The 16852-nt window shown below is 42.1% G+C and overlaps 1 protein-coding gene across 1 annotated transcript in view; it reads right to left on the bottom strand.

Moving 5' to 3' along the window:
* The window catches only part of FBXL17 (F-box and leucine rich repeat protein 17), a gene marked incomplete at both ends in the record, with an annotated part of 274001 nt that extends 257801 nt beyond the window's left edge, over positions 1 to 16200 (bottom strand). Inside the window, 3 exons of the mRNA XM_079548625.1 lie at positions 484 to 741; positions 2885 to 3007; positions 15490 to 16200. Of these exons, the coding sequence (XP_079404751.1) occupies positions 484 to 741; positions 2885 to 3007; positions 15490 to 16200 (1092 nt within the window). The remainder of the gene's footprint in view (positions 1 to 483; positions 742 to 2884; positions 3008 to 15489) is intronic.
* Between the last annotated feature and the right edge of the window lie 652 nt (positions 16201 to 16852).

Genomic DNA, 16852 nt, shown 5'->3' with positions numbered 1-16852 from the left:
TACTATTACTATATGAAAACAAGAAAGAGTATAAATACACACATGACACAATGAGACTGCAATCAACAAAAAGATGAGTAGCATTTAAGACCTAAATTGTAGGACATATTAAAGCAACTAAAAATGCCCACTCACTAGACAATTGAAGGATATTTAATTAAAGATAACTACTTCACAACTTACACTAAATAGTCTTTTTAACAGAAGAGACAAAACTCATGAAAACTTCCTGTATGCCTAATGAAGATCTCAACTGCCTGTTTTTGCAATGTAAAGATAGGTAAAATCCCACCAGCCTGAGGTAAGCTGTAGCACAACAAACTGGATAGTATGGTACTTAAATATATGACCTTATACAGATCTTTAAAGTAAAAGAGGTCATCTGATTTTAATTATATCCTCACAAACATTCTTCCATATTCATTTTTGTAGTTGACAAAGTCAAAAGACTAAGATTAAAAAAAAAAGTAGAACGGATATTACCTGCTTTAAACCTTCATCAGTGAGTCTGTCTTGATTGCCTACATGTACTTTCTGAAGAAGAGGACACTGAGAGGCAACTGCCATGATAGAGATGTCAGAAAGCTGTTTACATCTGTAAGCAGTATACCTTAGCAGTCCAGGACATTTACATGCCAATATGCAAACTCCTGTATCAGATACATTGCGGCAGTCAGAAATATTGATTTCAGTAATATTCTGGCTTCTTGATGCTATCTTTTCCAACAATTCATCAGTGACCTGCAAACAAAAATCAAACATTTAAATTTAACTCCATTTGTAAGTATCTCCTATTTCACTAAAATAAAATCTACTGCATTTACATAAGCTATTACAATAATAAAAGGATTTGTTTCTTGAAAATAAAGAACATATTGCTGTGATCAGTTTTACTGTTAATTTTATAGAATTCTGCACCAATGTTTGGAGAAAATAAGATTAGCAGCTCATTTCACATTCCAGAGAAAGCGAATTTCTTTCTTTAAAAGCAAAGGATTTGCTTGCTCTTCTCTAGCTAAGATAGTATTCACAGGTGAGTATATGGTTTATATGTCTCTGAAACGCAACAAGTTTTCACTTTGGCTTTGGTAATCATCCAAACCAACAAGTAAAAAGTGATGCAAGTAACAGTGAGCATCTCAACAACATAAAACAGTAACCCAAGGTACCAATGAACAAAAGAGAAGAAAAGCAAAGGATGCAACAGTAAGAAAAGTAATTCAAGAACAGAAGTTTCCTCCTATTATTTGCTCAGTTTTAAAGTGAATATTTGTATATTTAAATGTTAACAGAGGAAAGACCATTAAATCAAAGAAGCATGCATTATATTCCCAGAGCTCTGAATAACAAAAGCATCCGCATTGTACCTGCACACATTGTTAAATAACATGCCAACCATATTAAAAGATGAGTACTACAAACAAGGCAAGAAAAGTAGCACAGACTTCATTCTGAAGCACATAAGCCAATACAAGACAAAAAAAATATCAGAGAAAGTAAGATTAAATGCATTAAATCACCTTGCTTTAAAAAAAAAAAGTTGAATTTGAAAAAATCTAACAAAAACATACAAGAATGCTTATTCATTTAGTGCAAATGAGAGGACAGGGCAACAGAAAAGAACACAATTCTGTTCTGTTTTTCTCTCTTTTGTGGCTAAGAAACAAACTCTTTGCTGCACTCAAACTGTTTGCTGTTACTAGTAAGTCCAATACTGTAGAAGTCTAAGTCCAAAATTATAGAAGATAAATTTCAAAAACAAAACCAGAAAAAGAAATACCTTGTTATTTTGCCTCATCTCACAAAAATAGCCACCAAACCCTTCCTATATAATGAGAGGGATAACAATTTCTGTTTACATTGGTTTAGGAATACAATGAAGAATTGACAGTACAGGTTTCCCAGGGCAACGCCATACATGATAAAGTTCAGTGAGATCCTAACACATATAACAGGTATAAATACTTAGCAAATAGAAATAAAATTACTTCTTTAGACAATGAAGAGGGAAGTGATTTGATACACAGTATCTCTGGTCTGTATGAGCTTGGGAGTCAATCGACAAAAAAACAGACAATCTAATTTTCTGCAGTGGTTTAGAAATACATTAGTTAACTAATAACTCTAGAAACAAGATCACATAGGAAACATATGGTTTCCTATAAACAGATGATCTGAAAGTAATATCCCACGTATAATCTTTGTGTTCAGAATAGATGAACATCTTGACATGGGATCCTCCCATGGTCCTTCCTCTGTTTCTGCTAGCTACACAGAATTCTCAAGATACTGTTCTACAGATGTGTAGATAAAGTGTAATGTGTAATAAAGTAACAAGAAGCCTAGAAAGGGTATACAAATAAAAAACAGGCATCCTTAAACAGCTTTTCCAAAGAAAAGTCTAGACTCTGTAAGAACCCCAGAATTATCATCTCTAGGATACTCTGAAGACCTCAAAAAACCAAGATCTGTTGTTTTATTGGTAGGAAGAGAGTCATAGAGAAATGAAGGAAAACTTGCATAGGCAAACAAAGCAGTTGAAAAATCACTGTTCAAACTGAAGCATCATTACATTTTTCAACTGAAAGAGATGGTAGTTCTTAGGGATGAAATTACCACTGCTTCATGTAGAACAGAGATAGGTAACCACAACCATTTCAAACAACACTCATCTCATGCTGTTTAGTAACTGATATTTACCAAAGGAAGTTAAGAAGACAGGTTAAGGAAGTTAATCTACGCGTTCAAACTTTTTCAGCCTCTAGTATGAAAATCACTGAAAATGCAGATATCAACCTGTAATGGATTTCTTTTTTTTTTTACCTTTGATCAGAAGTACAAGTTCTAACAGCAAAACTTTTTTTCCACAATGATGCCTCCATACCTGTTGGCGACTACTCAGATCCAGCTGTTTCCAAAACTGAAAATCTAAACACAGGTCACGCCAATATTTACAAACTAATGATGCTGAAAGGCAGCGCTCATTCAGGGATAAATTGGAAAATATCTGTAAAGAAAGGGAAAACATCATTTGTCAAAAGTAATCATATTTGAGACATCATTATTTTATTATTAACATATCTCATAAAAGAAAGGAAGGTAATAGCATGCAATGCATGACACTTCTACAAGTTGCCCCCAACTTGATTAGTCACAAAAATCTTCACACACAACAGCTGACAGTATTAATAAGTCATATTAGTAAAACCAACAACAAAATACATCATAAGTACTCATTTCTTAGACCAAATTACAAATGTGCTTTTCAAATGGCATACTTAAAAAGAGTTACAAATACAAATGTTAGATTGATTATAGTCTGTACACATTATTTACTAGCTGCAGGAAATGTTTTTTTAATCTATATTCTGATTCAGGTAGGAAGACCCTTTCTTTTCAGTTCAGTGAAGAAGAAAACTCATGGCACTGAAACAGCAGTCCTGAGAGAAAGAGATACAAGTAAACCATAATTTTACAGCAGGCTCAAAGGGTGGCCTTCTATTTATTATATTCAGGCCTTCCTCGGAATTACTACTGTTTAAAAAAAAAAAAAATTCTATCAAGTCTTAAATGTGGATTAGAGTTCATTTGTGGTTACAGAGTGTATTCACAAGTGACCCTACAATGAAAACAGGCAATCATAACATCAGGATACATACAAAGGAATGCAGTGTGCAAAACATAAAACAGTACTCCTCAACTGATGAGGACATCAGTTACTAAGCTGAAGCCTTAGAAGAAGTCTTCAAGAAAATCTGAAAATTTTAAAGTGCCTGTAGGAAAGCACTGAGTTCTAGAGAACATGGAAACATTCAAAGAACAATTTCAGACAAAAAAAAAGGAATATCAAAAGGGGCAACAAGCAAGAGAATGGTTCCACCATCTCTGTGGTAGACTGGACAATTTGTCTCAAAAATTGTTAAGATTTCTAAAGTAAGAAAAAAAAGTATTGAAATATAGCTTATTTCCATGATTGGACACTAAAACAGATTAGACAATCAGCTGTCAGCAATAACAGCAAATAATTGCCTCTCTGTTCAAGAAGACGGCTTAGTGAATCTAAGACAGTTGATCTTTCCTTCACAATGTCTGGTATAAATGCTACATTTTGCCTTTAAGAGAAAAGCAACGTTGATAACACACCAGTGAGGTTTTTTTTTCAGTTGCAGTTGACCAGTGCTGGACAGAACCAGGACAGCTGACCTAAACTAGGCAAAGGAATACTCCATACCACATGACAGCATACAAAAGAAACTTGAAAACTGAAGGGAGTTGGCCAGGGAGCAGGCACTGCTTGGGGACAAGCTGTACATCAGTCAGCAGCTAGCATCACTTGCTTTGTGTGTATATACATACATACATATATATGTATTTGTAATAATTATAATTTGGGCCCCTCACTACAAGAAGGACATCAAGGCTCTGGAGCATGTCCAGAAAAGGGCAACATAACTGATGAAGGGACAGGAGTACGTGTACTGGGAGGAGTGGCTGAGGGAGCTGGGTTTGTTTACTCTGGAGAAGGCTCAAAGGGGGGACGTTGTAGCTCTCTACAATTTGAATGTAGGATGTAGGAAGACGGGGATCAGATTCCAGTTGCATCAGGAGAGGTTCAAGTTGGATATTAGGAAAAATTTCTTCTCCAGAAGAGTGGTTAGGTGCTGCAACAGGCTGCCCAGGAAGGTGCTTGAGTCACTGTCCCTAGAGGCATTCAAGAAATGCTTACATTCTGTACTAAGAAACATGGTTTAGTGGGGAAATACTGAAGGTAGATGGATGGTTGGACAACATGGTCTTTGAGGTCTCTTTCAATCTTGGTGATTCTATGATTCTGCAATTTGATAACCATAATCCTTTATTCCTCTTTCTTTTTTCGTCTTAGTAAATAGTTTTCATCTCAGCTCACAAGCGTTTTTTGTGTGTGTGTGTTTTTTGTTTTTTTTTTTAAATTTAATTTTTTTATTATTTTATTTTCTCCATTCTTCCACTGCAGGGGAAAACAAAACAACTGGGTGCTAAGCTGCTACTGGGTTAAATCACAACACGTAGCTTGACAGTTTTCAATATGTACATGGATGAAAGGCCTCCTGGGGATGGGGAGATGGTTGACTGCTCCTGGAAAACCTAACAACAATAACAAAGAAAAGTCAAATAACTACCTTCTGTAAATGGCTGCAATATTCCATCTCCCCTCTTGCTTCAACTTCTGAAAAAGTCACTGTTCATTATCTGCTGCAGACATCCTGAATGAGTCTGTGTGAACTCTGTTTTCCTGAAAGCCTATGCTTCTCTAAGAAGGTATGTTTTCCATTAAGGCATCAGTGGACCATGGGAGACAGAAATATGGATGAAACAATCAACATCTGTTTCCTCCCTGCAGTTCTTTATATTAGTGAGTCCACGCACAGAGCAAGATGGCTATAAACAGCATCCAAGAAATCTCCAGTCAAACAGTGAAAAAGCACACAACAAAGTGGTAATTTCACATCTGACACTCCTACTGCAAGAGTGTAGTTTAAGACTTTAAAAAAAGAAATCACTGTCTGAAGATTCTCTGAAACTCTAAGGTAATAAAGCAGTAGGGAATCTGAATCCCTACTGTCAGTAGAAAACAGAAAACCAAATCTTTTAACAGTCACAAAAATTGCAAAAGACAGCAAGGCAACGTGATCCCTGTTATGTTCAGACATGCATCTGAATGACTCCAGCTAATACTAAGAAAGGATGATAACTCTGGCACTATAAGTTACTTTAAACTGGTCAGTCGTTACTACAGTGGGAAATTAACACACTCAGTTGTGGAAATATCTTATTTACTTTGAGAAACAAAAGCATGTAGTTCTTAAAACAAGAACATAGCAAACACTGAACAGGAAAGATGCTGCTAATCCAACCACTACTGTAAATATGAAAGCACTTAAGTTATTTTTGTTCCTATTTTTGCCATCCTATCAAAAGCCCTCACCAATCACAGACCTACAGCTAACTCCAGCACATGAAAGACCTGAAAGCATTTGAAATCATGGCTGATTCCACAGTGTAAGAGGTAAGTGTTCTGCAGATGTCACAAATTGGCTCATTAGAGAAGCAGTAATCAAAATCAGCCACTAGGGGGAACGCAGGTGCTGTCAAAGTCGTTGTTCACTAAGTTCAAGTGTGCGCAGGACCAGGCACACAAGCTAGGCAGACAAGATCTTGCTGGTTTCGTGTTTTTGCACGTATTTTCTCTGACCTCTTGCCCATGACAGATAAATTCCGGATGCTGCGAGTCCAATACTTACCACATTTAACTTCTGCAAAGTGTACAGAAGCACATCCTTCTGCATGTCCAACACATTTTTCCCCTCAGATCCCTCGCTAATCCCACTCCCTAAGCCTAAAAGTGAAGTATCTCTCAGCACATGCTAAAGAAAACGTATATTTAACAAAACATGTTCTAAATTTCAGGTTCCTTTTTCCATGGCTAAAAGGCAGGCTTAGATGGTGCACACTTCTACAAAACAAATAAAAAAAAACAACTCGTTCCACTCTCACATCCCATCCTCTTCCAGGTGCCAGTGCCTCCTACATCAGCTATTTGAGTGACAGGTAGTATTGGTGGCCCTTTTGCCCTCACAGTGGATACCAAAAGGCTTCCCGGGCCTCTAGGCCACATCCCAAGTAAGAGTCTGTTTATGTTCATCATTAATGGCCTTATCATATCTTCCAGAAATAGTTTTTTTTAATGTCAGTCTCTGGCTTCAGCATAACCGTTCACTTAGACTGATAAATGACTACAATGAAACGTCAAAAATGCAATACTCAGAACAGCAAAAGTCATCTATCAGATAAAGCTGTCTCTTAGCCAGAACACATTCTGCAGAGCTTTAGCAGCCCAATTTTATTTCAGTGACAGGTACAATCATACAAGAATTTTTCTTTTATGTATGATTTGTAAGCTAGTTGTTTTTACTTTGAAGCAACAAACCATAAATAGGCTGGAAGGGTTGAAGCTCACACAAGTGCAACCCCCTGCCACAGGCAGAGTTGCCACCCATCAGACCAGGCTGCCCAGGCCCCCATCCCATCTAGTCTTGAACAACTTCCAAGATCAGGGCAACCACAGCTTTTCCAGGCAATCTGTGCCAGTGCCTCACTACCTTCTGAATAATTTTTTTTTTTTCTAACATCTAACATCCCTATTTAGTTTAAAGCTATTCCCCCTTGTCCTATCACCATCACACTATATGAAACATCAGTCTCACTCTTGCTTCTAAGCTCCCCAGATGTACTGCAATGCTTCCCCAGAGGTCTCCCTAGAATTTTCTTCAAACTGAGCAATCCCTCAACTCCTTCAACTTCTATTCACAGGAGAGGTACTCCAGCTCTCTGATCATCTTTGCGGCCCATCTCTGGAATCATTTCAACAGCTCTACATCCTTTTGGACCAGGGGAAGAACTCCATAAAGCAGACCTGCAGAGAAGAAATTGGTGGTTCTGATGGACAAGAAGCTGGATATGAGCCAGAAGTCAGCGCTTCCAGCTTGGAAGGCTGCAATATCCTGGACTGCATTAAAAGAGTGTCCAGCAGGGAATGGGAGGTGATTGTCCCCCTCTGCTCAGCTCTTGTGAGGCCCCATCTGGAGTACTGTGTCCAGGTCTGGGGCCCCCAGCACAAGAAAGATACAGAACTCTTGGAACAGGTCCAGAGGAGAGCCACTAAAGGTAAACGACTGTTTATGAGGGTGGGTAGTGATAGGACAAGAGTAAATGGTTTAAAACTATGACAGAGAAGATTCAGGTTAGATATCAGGAGAAAGCTTTTCACACAGAGGGTGGTGACACGCTGGAACAGGTTTCCCAGAGAGGCTGCGGACGCCCCATCTCTGGAGGCAATCAAGGCCAGGCTGGATGTGGCCCTGGTCTAGTGGTTGGCAACCTGGCCCATAGTAGGGGGGTTGAAACTAGATGATCTTTGAGATCCTTTTCAATTCAGGCCATTCTGTGATTCTTGTTCTAGCGAGCCTAACCTAGATGCAGTACAGGGGGGCCTCCTGAGTGAGGAGCAGAGGGAGACAATCAGCTCCCCTGCTCTGCTGGCCACACCTCTTTTGATGCCGAGCAGGGTACTGCTGGCCTTATGGACTGCAACTATTCCAATTCCACCGCGCTACTGTAAATGTGCTCATACACATATGTTACAATCCATAATTCTGGATCAACTGGTTCAACTGATTTGAAGTTTTTCATTCTTTTTTCTTCTTCTTAATTGTTTTCCATTACAGTGTACAGGAAAGGGAAGAATAAATTAGGCTCTCTTTTCCCATGAAAGGCTGGACCTGATAATCTTTTCCACTCCGGGCTGTTCTGACTTTATGACTCCAAACTGCTTAAGAACTGAAATTTTAAAGGGTCCAACCAGAAAAGCTAGAAATAAAAGATTTTATTTGTAATTGTCTCCTCTACTAATGAGTCTCTGTGAAATGGATTTCAGGCATAAAAATCTTTCCTGCTTTTTCTATATTAGCTATTTCAGACTGTGCATCCATAAAGGACTACTTTAAACTTTTTTACTAAGGATTTTATTTCAGCAGGAACAGGAAAAGAACAAAAACAGAAAGGAAAAAAAAGAAAAAAAAACAAAACAAAACCACCACCAAAAGAATAATACCCCTTCCTCTACTGTATTTTCTTAAAATCTTGAAGGTAAGACTTATATATAATACATCTGTATTAAACTGGATCAGTTTATCTGGAAATACAGTAACTTATGCCTTAACTAAAGTTTCCCAAGCACAAAAGCTCTCTTGACTGAAATCAATCAGATGACCATTAAATACACTACTAATCAAAAGCAGCAAATACTAAATACTACTAGGTAAAATCAGCAGATAAATGAAAGTTACTAGTTTGTTGAGATCTTATCCTCAGCACCAAGTTTTCCAAATTCTTGACTTCACACCACACAAATTAAACTACACATGCAATTCAAGGATTTTCAGTTTTCAAATGACTATTTACTTCTAAAACAAATGATTAATACAGAAATTAAGGAGTTAGCGCTACAGAATGCATGGAACTAAGAAGCTTTTTCATTATGAACAGAAAAAACAAACATTCAGTTGAGTTTTCACTTTTTAAGAACACTACAAACTTCAAGAAGCACAGCTTAGTGATTCTGGGCTGAGAAAACAATGTACAGACCACAGTCCCCATGGGAAATTAGATACTAAAAGGTGAATTCATATATCCCCTAGTTCTGTCCATCATTCTCCTGTGATAGACCTTCAAATCTAACCTTAATAGAAGAGTGAAGGCTTCTGCTTATATGATCCTTTTCCTAAAAAGATTTTGTAGCTGAGAAAAAAACTGGCATTTGAGCAATTGTTTCAATTATATCATGACAAACAGAACTGTTCTGAAGCCTAAAAGTTCATGTTATTAGCAAGAACACAGTATTAGGCAGAAAACAGTAAAATGTAAACTCAAATATTTCATGCTGCTATTCATTACAGCACCTAATGAACTTGGAAAATTAATTCTTGGAAAACTGCCCATTTGTTTCATCAGCTGGGTGCAAAGCTTTACAACAACTAATTGAAGACCTATTAAACAGTACTTAGGAATTATATTTGATAATTAAAGGAACGTGCTTAGTATATGACATCTTACCATGAACAGTTAAACGCAGCAATTAATTACAGGCATACTGAAGTTAGGCTTCTAGTGGTTTTACATTTATGTTTTTTCATTGCGTTTCAGCAAACTAATCAATCTTCTATCAACAGAAGATAAACAAAGGATAGGAGAGTGTTTGCCTAGTTTTTGAGAGATTTCGTCATTTTATCCACACATACTCTCAAGCTAAAGAAAACACGAGTGACTCATGAGCACCTGAGTACATAGAGAGGATTTAAAAGCTCAAGGAAAACGTCTCTGAAAAAAAGACCATTTTCTCTCTCTGTACACCTGTAAAGGATATCAAGTCAGAAGGAATTAACACAAGTGTGACAGCCAGAAAAAGTGACTTTTTCACAACACAGCCAGCATTCCAATGGCAAGCTACAATTAGCAGGGGCTGTTTATTTGCCTACTGCACCTTGCTACCTGCTATGCTGAATTTAGTGACTACATTCAGAGAAAGTCTTTTCAGGCACACCTGATCCTGAGGAAAAGTTTTGCAACATTAGGTTGGTGTCTAATGATCACCCTGCAGAGCACAAAGGGAACAGCAAAAGCATGCATCCGGGGGTTACAAAAGTGATGAACACTGCTCTTAACAGCCATTTGCTAACAGACTGGCTTAGTTGTAATGCAAACTTTAGTTTAAGTCCTCAGGAAGTTAACTGGAGACACTGATGCCATGCCTTTCATACTAAGAGATAGAAGGGTTCTGACTAAGGAGAAGAATATCCTTACTTGACAGGGATGATAAAGTTATATCCCCATCCACCCACAGTGTCAGTGTCCTCAGTAAAAGATATCTGAGCGAGCTGTCAGTGAATCACTGCAACATTTTAAAATAGAGACAGTAAAACATACTAAAATCTGCTAAAGATCAAACACAGGCACCTCTGAACAACATGAAAAAAAAAAAGAAAACGTTATAATTTAGTAACTTTGCATTCGAACACTGCACAACTTGGATCACCATTCTCAAATACCAGTCTCAGCAATGCAGAGAAATCCTAGAAACATCTGAACAAAATCCAGAAAAGGTTTTTGGACATGCTAGCCCAAGGTCAGCTAAGATAAACACGAGTGCCAAGGCACTCACCTTCAGGAGAAGTAGTAATTTCCTTCCATGATTTCTGTCCCTCCCATCACACAGTTAATTCTGTAATGTGGAAACCTACATGTTTATACGAAAACAACCTTTTCACACACCAGGGAAAGCAAAATATCTACTTATTTTTACAGTTCTGCAACCAATCTCAGAATATATCAGGAAATAGCCTCAAGCTACAAAAGAGGAAGTTCAGGTACAATTTCTTCACTGAAAGGGTTTTGAAGCCTTAGAATAAGCTGTCCAGAGAAGTGGCAGAGCCAACATCCCCAAGGTATTTATGTCATATACATGTGGTTCTCAGGGAGAAAATTTAGTGGCAGACTTGGCAGTGCTAGGTTAACAACTGGACACCATGATCTTAAAGGCTTTTTCCAACCTAAATGATTCTACGTTCTTTCAGAATTTTACTACTGACAACATTCATACACAACTTTTACTTTCACCAGGATATTGGCAAACTTTTCTTCCAGGAATTTTCCTTTCTTTGCACCTCCATTAGTTCAACAAATCGCACAGCATCAGCACATGAAAAGTTAACAGATGTTTCATTTTCCTACTGTAGTCATACAGTGACAGCAAGCTTCATGAAAACAAAACAGCACTTTGTTTAACATTGCTAGAGAACAAGAATCAGTTAAGACTGAAAGAACATTTACCTCTGCACCAACCATAATTCTTCTCAAAGCTGAAAACAAGTTCTAGATAAAATAAACAAATGAAAACTAATATAGGTTGGTATGTTTAGCAAGGAGGATTAGTACATCAGTTTAAGAACCGACATATTAGTTTAGCAAAAAGAATCTGTAAGAGATAGCTCTAAAAACTTTCTGTTCCAGCTTTAGTGGGTGAACAGCCTTGTTTTCATAATAGAACACCTCTATGTTTTGTCTCAAAACATGCAAGGACATTTTCCTCAGATTTCACATACACCATTTTTATAAAGTGGCTAACTATGGCCTATTAAGCAATAGAATCTTCCAAACTGGGGAAAAGTGGATAGAAGTGGGTCAAAGGCTTCAGTGATTAAGCTGATGTAGAAGAAAAGGGAAGAAACAGTTGGGTACTCGACCATCCTAGATACCACAGAGCATGCCCAAAGGGGCATTAGCACATAACTACGAGTCCTTGAAAGAGAATGAATGTATGCCACGAATATCTATGCGCATGTATGTCTTAACCGTTCAAATGCAGAACCTGAACTCTAAGAGGGTGTGCTTTCCTGTTAAGTTGCCCGGTGCTCATGTGAAGAATAAAGAAATGTCACTTTCTAACACCACACTGGAATTAAGAGTTTTCTTCACAGATTTCGGATGACAATGGCTTCTAAGAAGCAAACTGATACAGAAGGTGTCAAAAGGGTCAAATGCTCATTTGAAGAGCTCCTGTCTCTGTTTCAAGGCAAGCTGAAATACATCTAAATCGCCCCTGATAAGGCCATCCCATTGGTTGTTCAAAAGGAATTAGAAATAAAAATTTCCAGCTACTCACAAACCCTGAGACAGGAAATGAAGTTGTCCAAGACTGACTTGTTCTCTCAGTGTGTAAGAATCCCACCTTAATTTCCTCCACATCTAATTGAACATATTGCTTCTGGTAACAAGACAAAGAACTGGTACATAGTTAAGCTTCTCATCAGTTTTCTCACAACAGAAGAATGCATGTCTGTCTTCATTTTTAACAGAACTGTTCTTCAGCTTCAATAGTACCTCCAAGCTGTCATCACAAGCCACGTTTCTACACCCTCTGCATCCCTCTGATCCCATCCCAGTTCCTTCAAGAGTTTTCTAAGAAGGCTCCAAAAAAAAATAAATAAATAAAAAAAATTTGCAAGCATCGGCAGTTAAGAAAATTTCTCTTCAGTGTTCTACACACACAGCTCAGTTTCTGTTGGAACAGCCCCCCCAAAAAATAAATAAATAAAATCTGAAATATGTGAATAAGCATTCCCAAATTCACTTAGCCTGCAGACCTCTTTACATCAGTTACTTGTTTGTTATGCAGCTGTTAAAACAGAAAAGTTAGCAGGTATGGAAGGAAAATTAATTTCTGCTTTTCACAAAAAAGAATTGCAGTGACATGGGAACAGGCAAAGCACTTGCTACATGGCCCAGAGTTTTCAATACTGAGTGGCACATAGCACAAAGTTTTCCAAACTTCTGCATTACATGCTTAAAAACACTGGTAAAGAAGTGCTGGCTGCTCTGCATTACCTGCCAGCAAGAAGGAGCTCAACAGCTCTCCCAGAAGCCAGGCACTGGTCTGTGCCCAGAGCTGCCAACACCATCCCAAACACTTCACCAGGAGCAGCAAACCAGTAAATGACAAAAACACCAGCAGTGCTGTTTCGAGAAAACTTCAGCCCCAGAGCAGAGCAAGGATTCAGGGAGATGTAACAGAGGACCATAAATAGCCTAAGGTCCACCTGTCCTGCCCCAGGAGCTTGGCTTTGCATGGGAATGAAGGGAAATGATCTGCAGAGCCAGGAGTCATGAAACAGCACAACTGGATGTCTGGATGTGCTTGCACAGCACTTGCATGCAAACTGTATGTAAGCCACTGCAAGCTGTAATGAGGGGGCAGCCTCCCACTATGCTTTTGTAGTGGAGGAGTGGGGTCTCAGAGCCATAACTGTGGTATAATCCTGTAAATCTACCCTAAGGTCTTGTTTCCTCCTCAGTGGAGAATATTCTAAGTCCTTTTTATGACAGATGCCTAAGGCTGGAATCACTTATTCTTCTTTCAAGGTTTGTTTCTCCACCAAACACTTCAAAAAGTTTATTAAATACTTGAGGGGATATTCACCTCACACTTTTCCCACAATAAAATAGAATCAGCGGAGAAGGGATTGTATTTGGGACACCGTATCTGTATTATAACCCAGCACATGGTGAGGCACCTCTAAAATCCAGCAAACAAGAACTCCTCATAAATCCAAAGTTAAAAGTCACACAATAGAAAGGGATGACAGAGAAGCACTCCAAAGCAAAACAACAACAACAAAATCTATCAGTCTCGCTAAAGATTGAGGAGCAAGATGAAAACCTATATGGAGATTGGTGGTGCTACTGGAGTTACAGACAGGCTTTTCTATAAATATGGCAGGAGCTGAGCCACAGAGAGGCTGAAGACAGCCTAGGGGGCTTGGGCTAGAGGGATGGGAATACACAAAAGAAACCCTCAGAATACAGGTATGACCATGGCACTGTGTGAACATAAAACAAAAAGGCACAGGGAAGTGCATTTAAACTACCGGCAGGTGAGAGTAGCATGAGAAAGCCCCACTATTGTAAGAACCAGTTTCTGACTGCGTTAAACTGCTATCTTTGAAAACGTGAAACTGGGAAAATGCTGAAGAGACTACAAAAGTCATACCACTGATGAGAAAAAGTCATTAAGTTGTACTTATGCCAGTCTCATTTCAAATCCTAACAGCCTAATACCAAGGATAACACGAGGAGTCAACATCCCTGGAAGTGCTGAAGAAAAGAGTAAAGGTGGCACTGAGTGACAGGGCTTTGCAGGCACAGTGGTGATGGGTGAATGGTTGGACCAGATGATCTTGGAGTTCTTTTCCAACTGTAATTCTATGATTCTATGATCTTAAATTAATAGTGGCAAAGAAATGGACTCTTTATTTTAGTAGAGCTGTGAGGCAGAGTTTTGATTACAGAATCATAAAGGAGTTTAAGTCAAATATAATAGTTTGTGATTTTTTAAATATCTGTCACAGGGGAATTTGGGCAGTGAATTTGTTAAAAAAAAAATTTAAAAAAAAAAAAAAAAAGTTGTGCACCATTACAACATAACTAAGACAGGCATGCAAACTTCCAAAATAACAACAACATAAAAAAGAACAAAAAACAAGCACAGACTTAACTCTACATGGAAGACCAATAGTAGATTGTCAGTGTTTGTGGACAAGAGTTCAGAAATCACTTTCAGCACCGGGGTTGCACAACCAGTGTTTATACAGATCTGGTCACAGACAGGAAGAGCCATCTGTCACACTGCTCTGTCACCACTCTCCAAGATCAGCCATCTAACCCCAAAGAAAACTGCTGCACTACTCCAAGTCCAACTGGTTCCAGTCTGTAGGCACACTTTCAACAGACTATGGAAAACACTGCAGATTCCAGCTCCAGCAAGGCTTCTCTTTCGGTCAGCTGAAGAACATCAGTGTGCAGACTGATAGACTGTGCAGCCTGAAACTAGAAGTTACTCTAGAAACAGAACAGAAACCAAGGAACCAAAGCATAGCAGAAGGGAGAGGAAGCAAAGCAAGACCTGGCATATACAAAGCAACGGCCGTTAAAGAACACAGAAGTGCTACAAGAATTCAGAATGACTGGGGATATCGGTAAAACCAACTCAGAACACAGCCTGGAAGAAGCTGCGTGCCCCTCAGCAGAACCTGCTCTGACTCGCACAGAACGAGCCGAACTCAGCGACAGCCTGCCTGTTCCCGAACAGCCTAGCCGGAGAGCACCACGCGTGCAAGGTGCATTACAAAGTCGTGCAACAGGCTGGAATTGAAGCGCTTCATCGAAGCCCGGGCCAGGAACACGGGCAGGGGCACGACGAGCGCCGTCCGTGCCCGCCCGAGGAGCGGCCGCAGATGAGGAGGCTGAGGCGCGACCCACGGGGCAAGACGGGCGGCCGCAGCCCCACCGGGGCCTACCGGCCCCCGCGGTCCTGAAGGCAGCCCCGGTACAGCGACCCACCTTGAGGAGGATGGAGGGCGGCAGCTGGTTGATGTCGGGCGGCGGCGGCAGTTCCCGGCAGCCGTCTCCGGGCTGCTCCAGCGGCTCCTCGCGGCCCGCCTCGCCGCTCCGCTCCTTCACTCCCTCTTTCTCCCTCTCGTCCTCGGCGGGACACCTCGGCGGCGCGGCCCCGCCGCTCCCTGCGCCGCCGGCGGCCGAGGGCAGGGCGCGGGGCTGCGGCTCCGCGGGGCACTGGCAGGCGGCGGCTTCGGGCTCCGCCGCGCCGGCGGCGCAGCGCGGCTGCTTGCAGGGAGGGCAGGCGGGCAGGCCGGCCCCCTTGCGCTTGCACACCATCTCGGAGACGGCCTCGCCGGGCGGCCCGGCCGGCCCCAGGAGGCCTCGCACCGGCGAGGGCAGCAGGCCCGAGAGGAGGAGGCGCCGGCAGCGGCCGCGCGGTTCCCAGGCGGCGGGCGGCAGGCGGAGGAGGCGGCGCGCGGCGCGCTGCTCGGCGGCGGCGAGGGCCGCGTAGGGCGGCGGCAGCAGCGGGTCCCCGGCAGGCACGGGCGGCTCCGGGGCGGGCGAGCTGGCGCCGTGCACGACGAAGCAGAGCATGCAGGGCCCGCGCAGGAAGCAGCTCCGGCTGCGCGGCGGCACCTTCCTCCCGCGGCGGCGGCGGCGGCCGCCGCTGTCCCGGCTCAGGCTGCTGGCCTCCTTGGAGAGCAGGTGGCCCATATAGGAGACGGCGGCGGCGGCGGAAGGGCCCGCGGGGCGTCACCTGCGGGCGGCGGCGGCCGCTGTCATGCTGCCGGCGGGGGCGGCAGGTGGCGGCGCCGGGACGGCGGGGCTGGTTCCGGGACGCGGAGCCGGGAGGGAGACGCTTCCGCTACCGCCGCCCTGACCTTCCCCGCGGGACGCGAGGAGGCGGCGCTGTGGAGGGGCCGCCGTCGCCCGGCGGTGCTGCCGCCAGCGGCCGGGCCGGGAGCCGCCGCCGAGAGACGGCCGGGAAGAGCCTGGAGGCCCAGCGGCCTCCCTCGGGTGGAGCCGGGGCCTCCCGGAGCGGCCTGCGCTCTGCCGGGCTGCCCATCGCGTGCGGTGCGGCGCCGCACGAGAGGCGTCTGTAAATACGTGAAGGTGAAGGAGCCCTGGGGCCGCGCTGAGGATGCTCCGGGACCCGTTCTGCTCCCCGGGGCGTGCGGCTGCGATGTGCGGGGCCCGGAGTAAGGCTGAAATAAATCTATTGGTCAGAGCCGGTGGGGAAGAGGACAAGAGTGCAGGCGAGGCTTTTGCGATGACCGAGTAACGCAAGCTGAGAGACTGATGAGTGCGTTCCCCTTCCAAAGCCGCGTCTTCTCTAACAATGCCGTCTTCACAGCTACGCACTCCA

This window comes from Tetrao urogallus, assembly GCF_951394365.1.
Source record: "Tetrao urogallus genome assembly, chromosome: Z".
Lineage (NCBI taxonomy): Eukaryota > Metazoa > Chordata > Aves > Galliformes > Phasianidae > Tetrao > Tetrao urogallus.
Note: the sequence above shows the minus strand (reverse complement) of the source record. Positions and strands in the feature narration are given on the sequence as shown.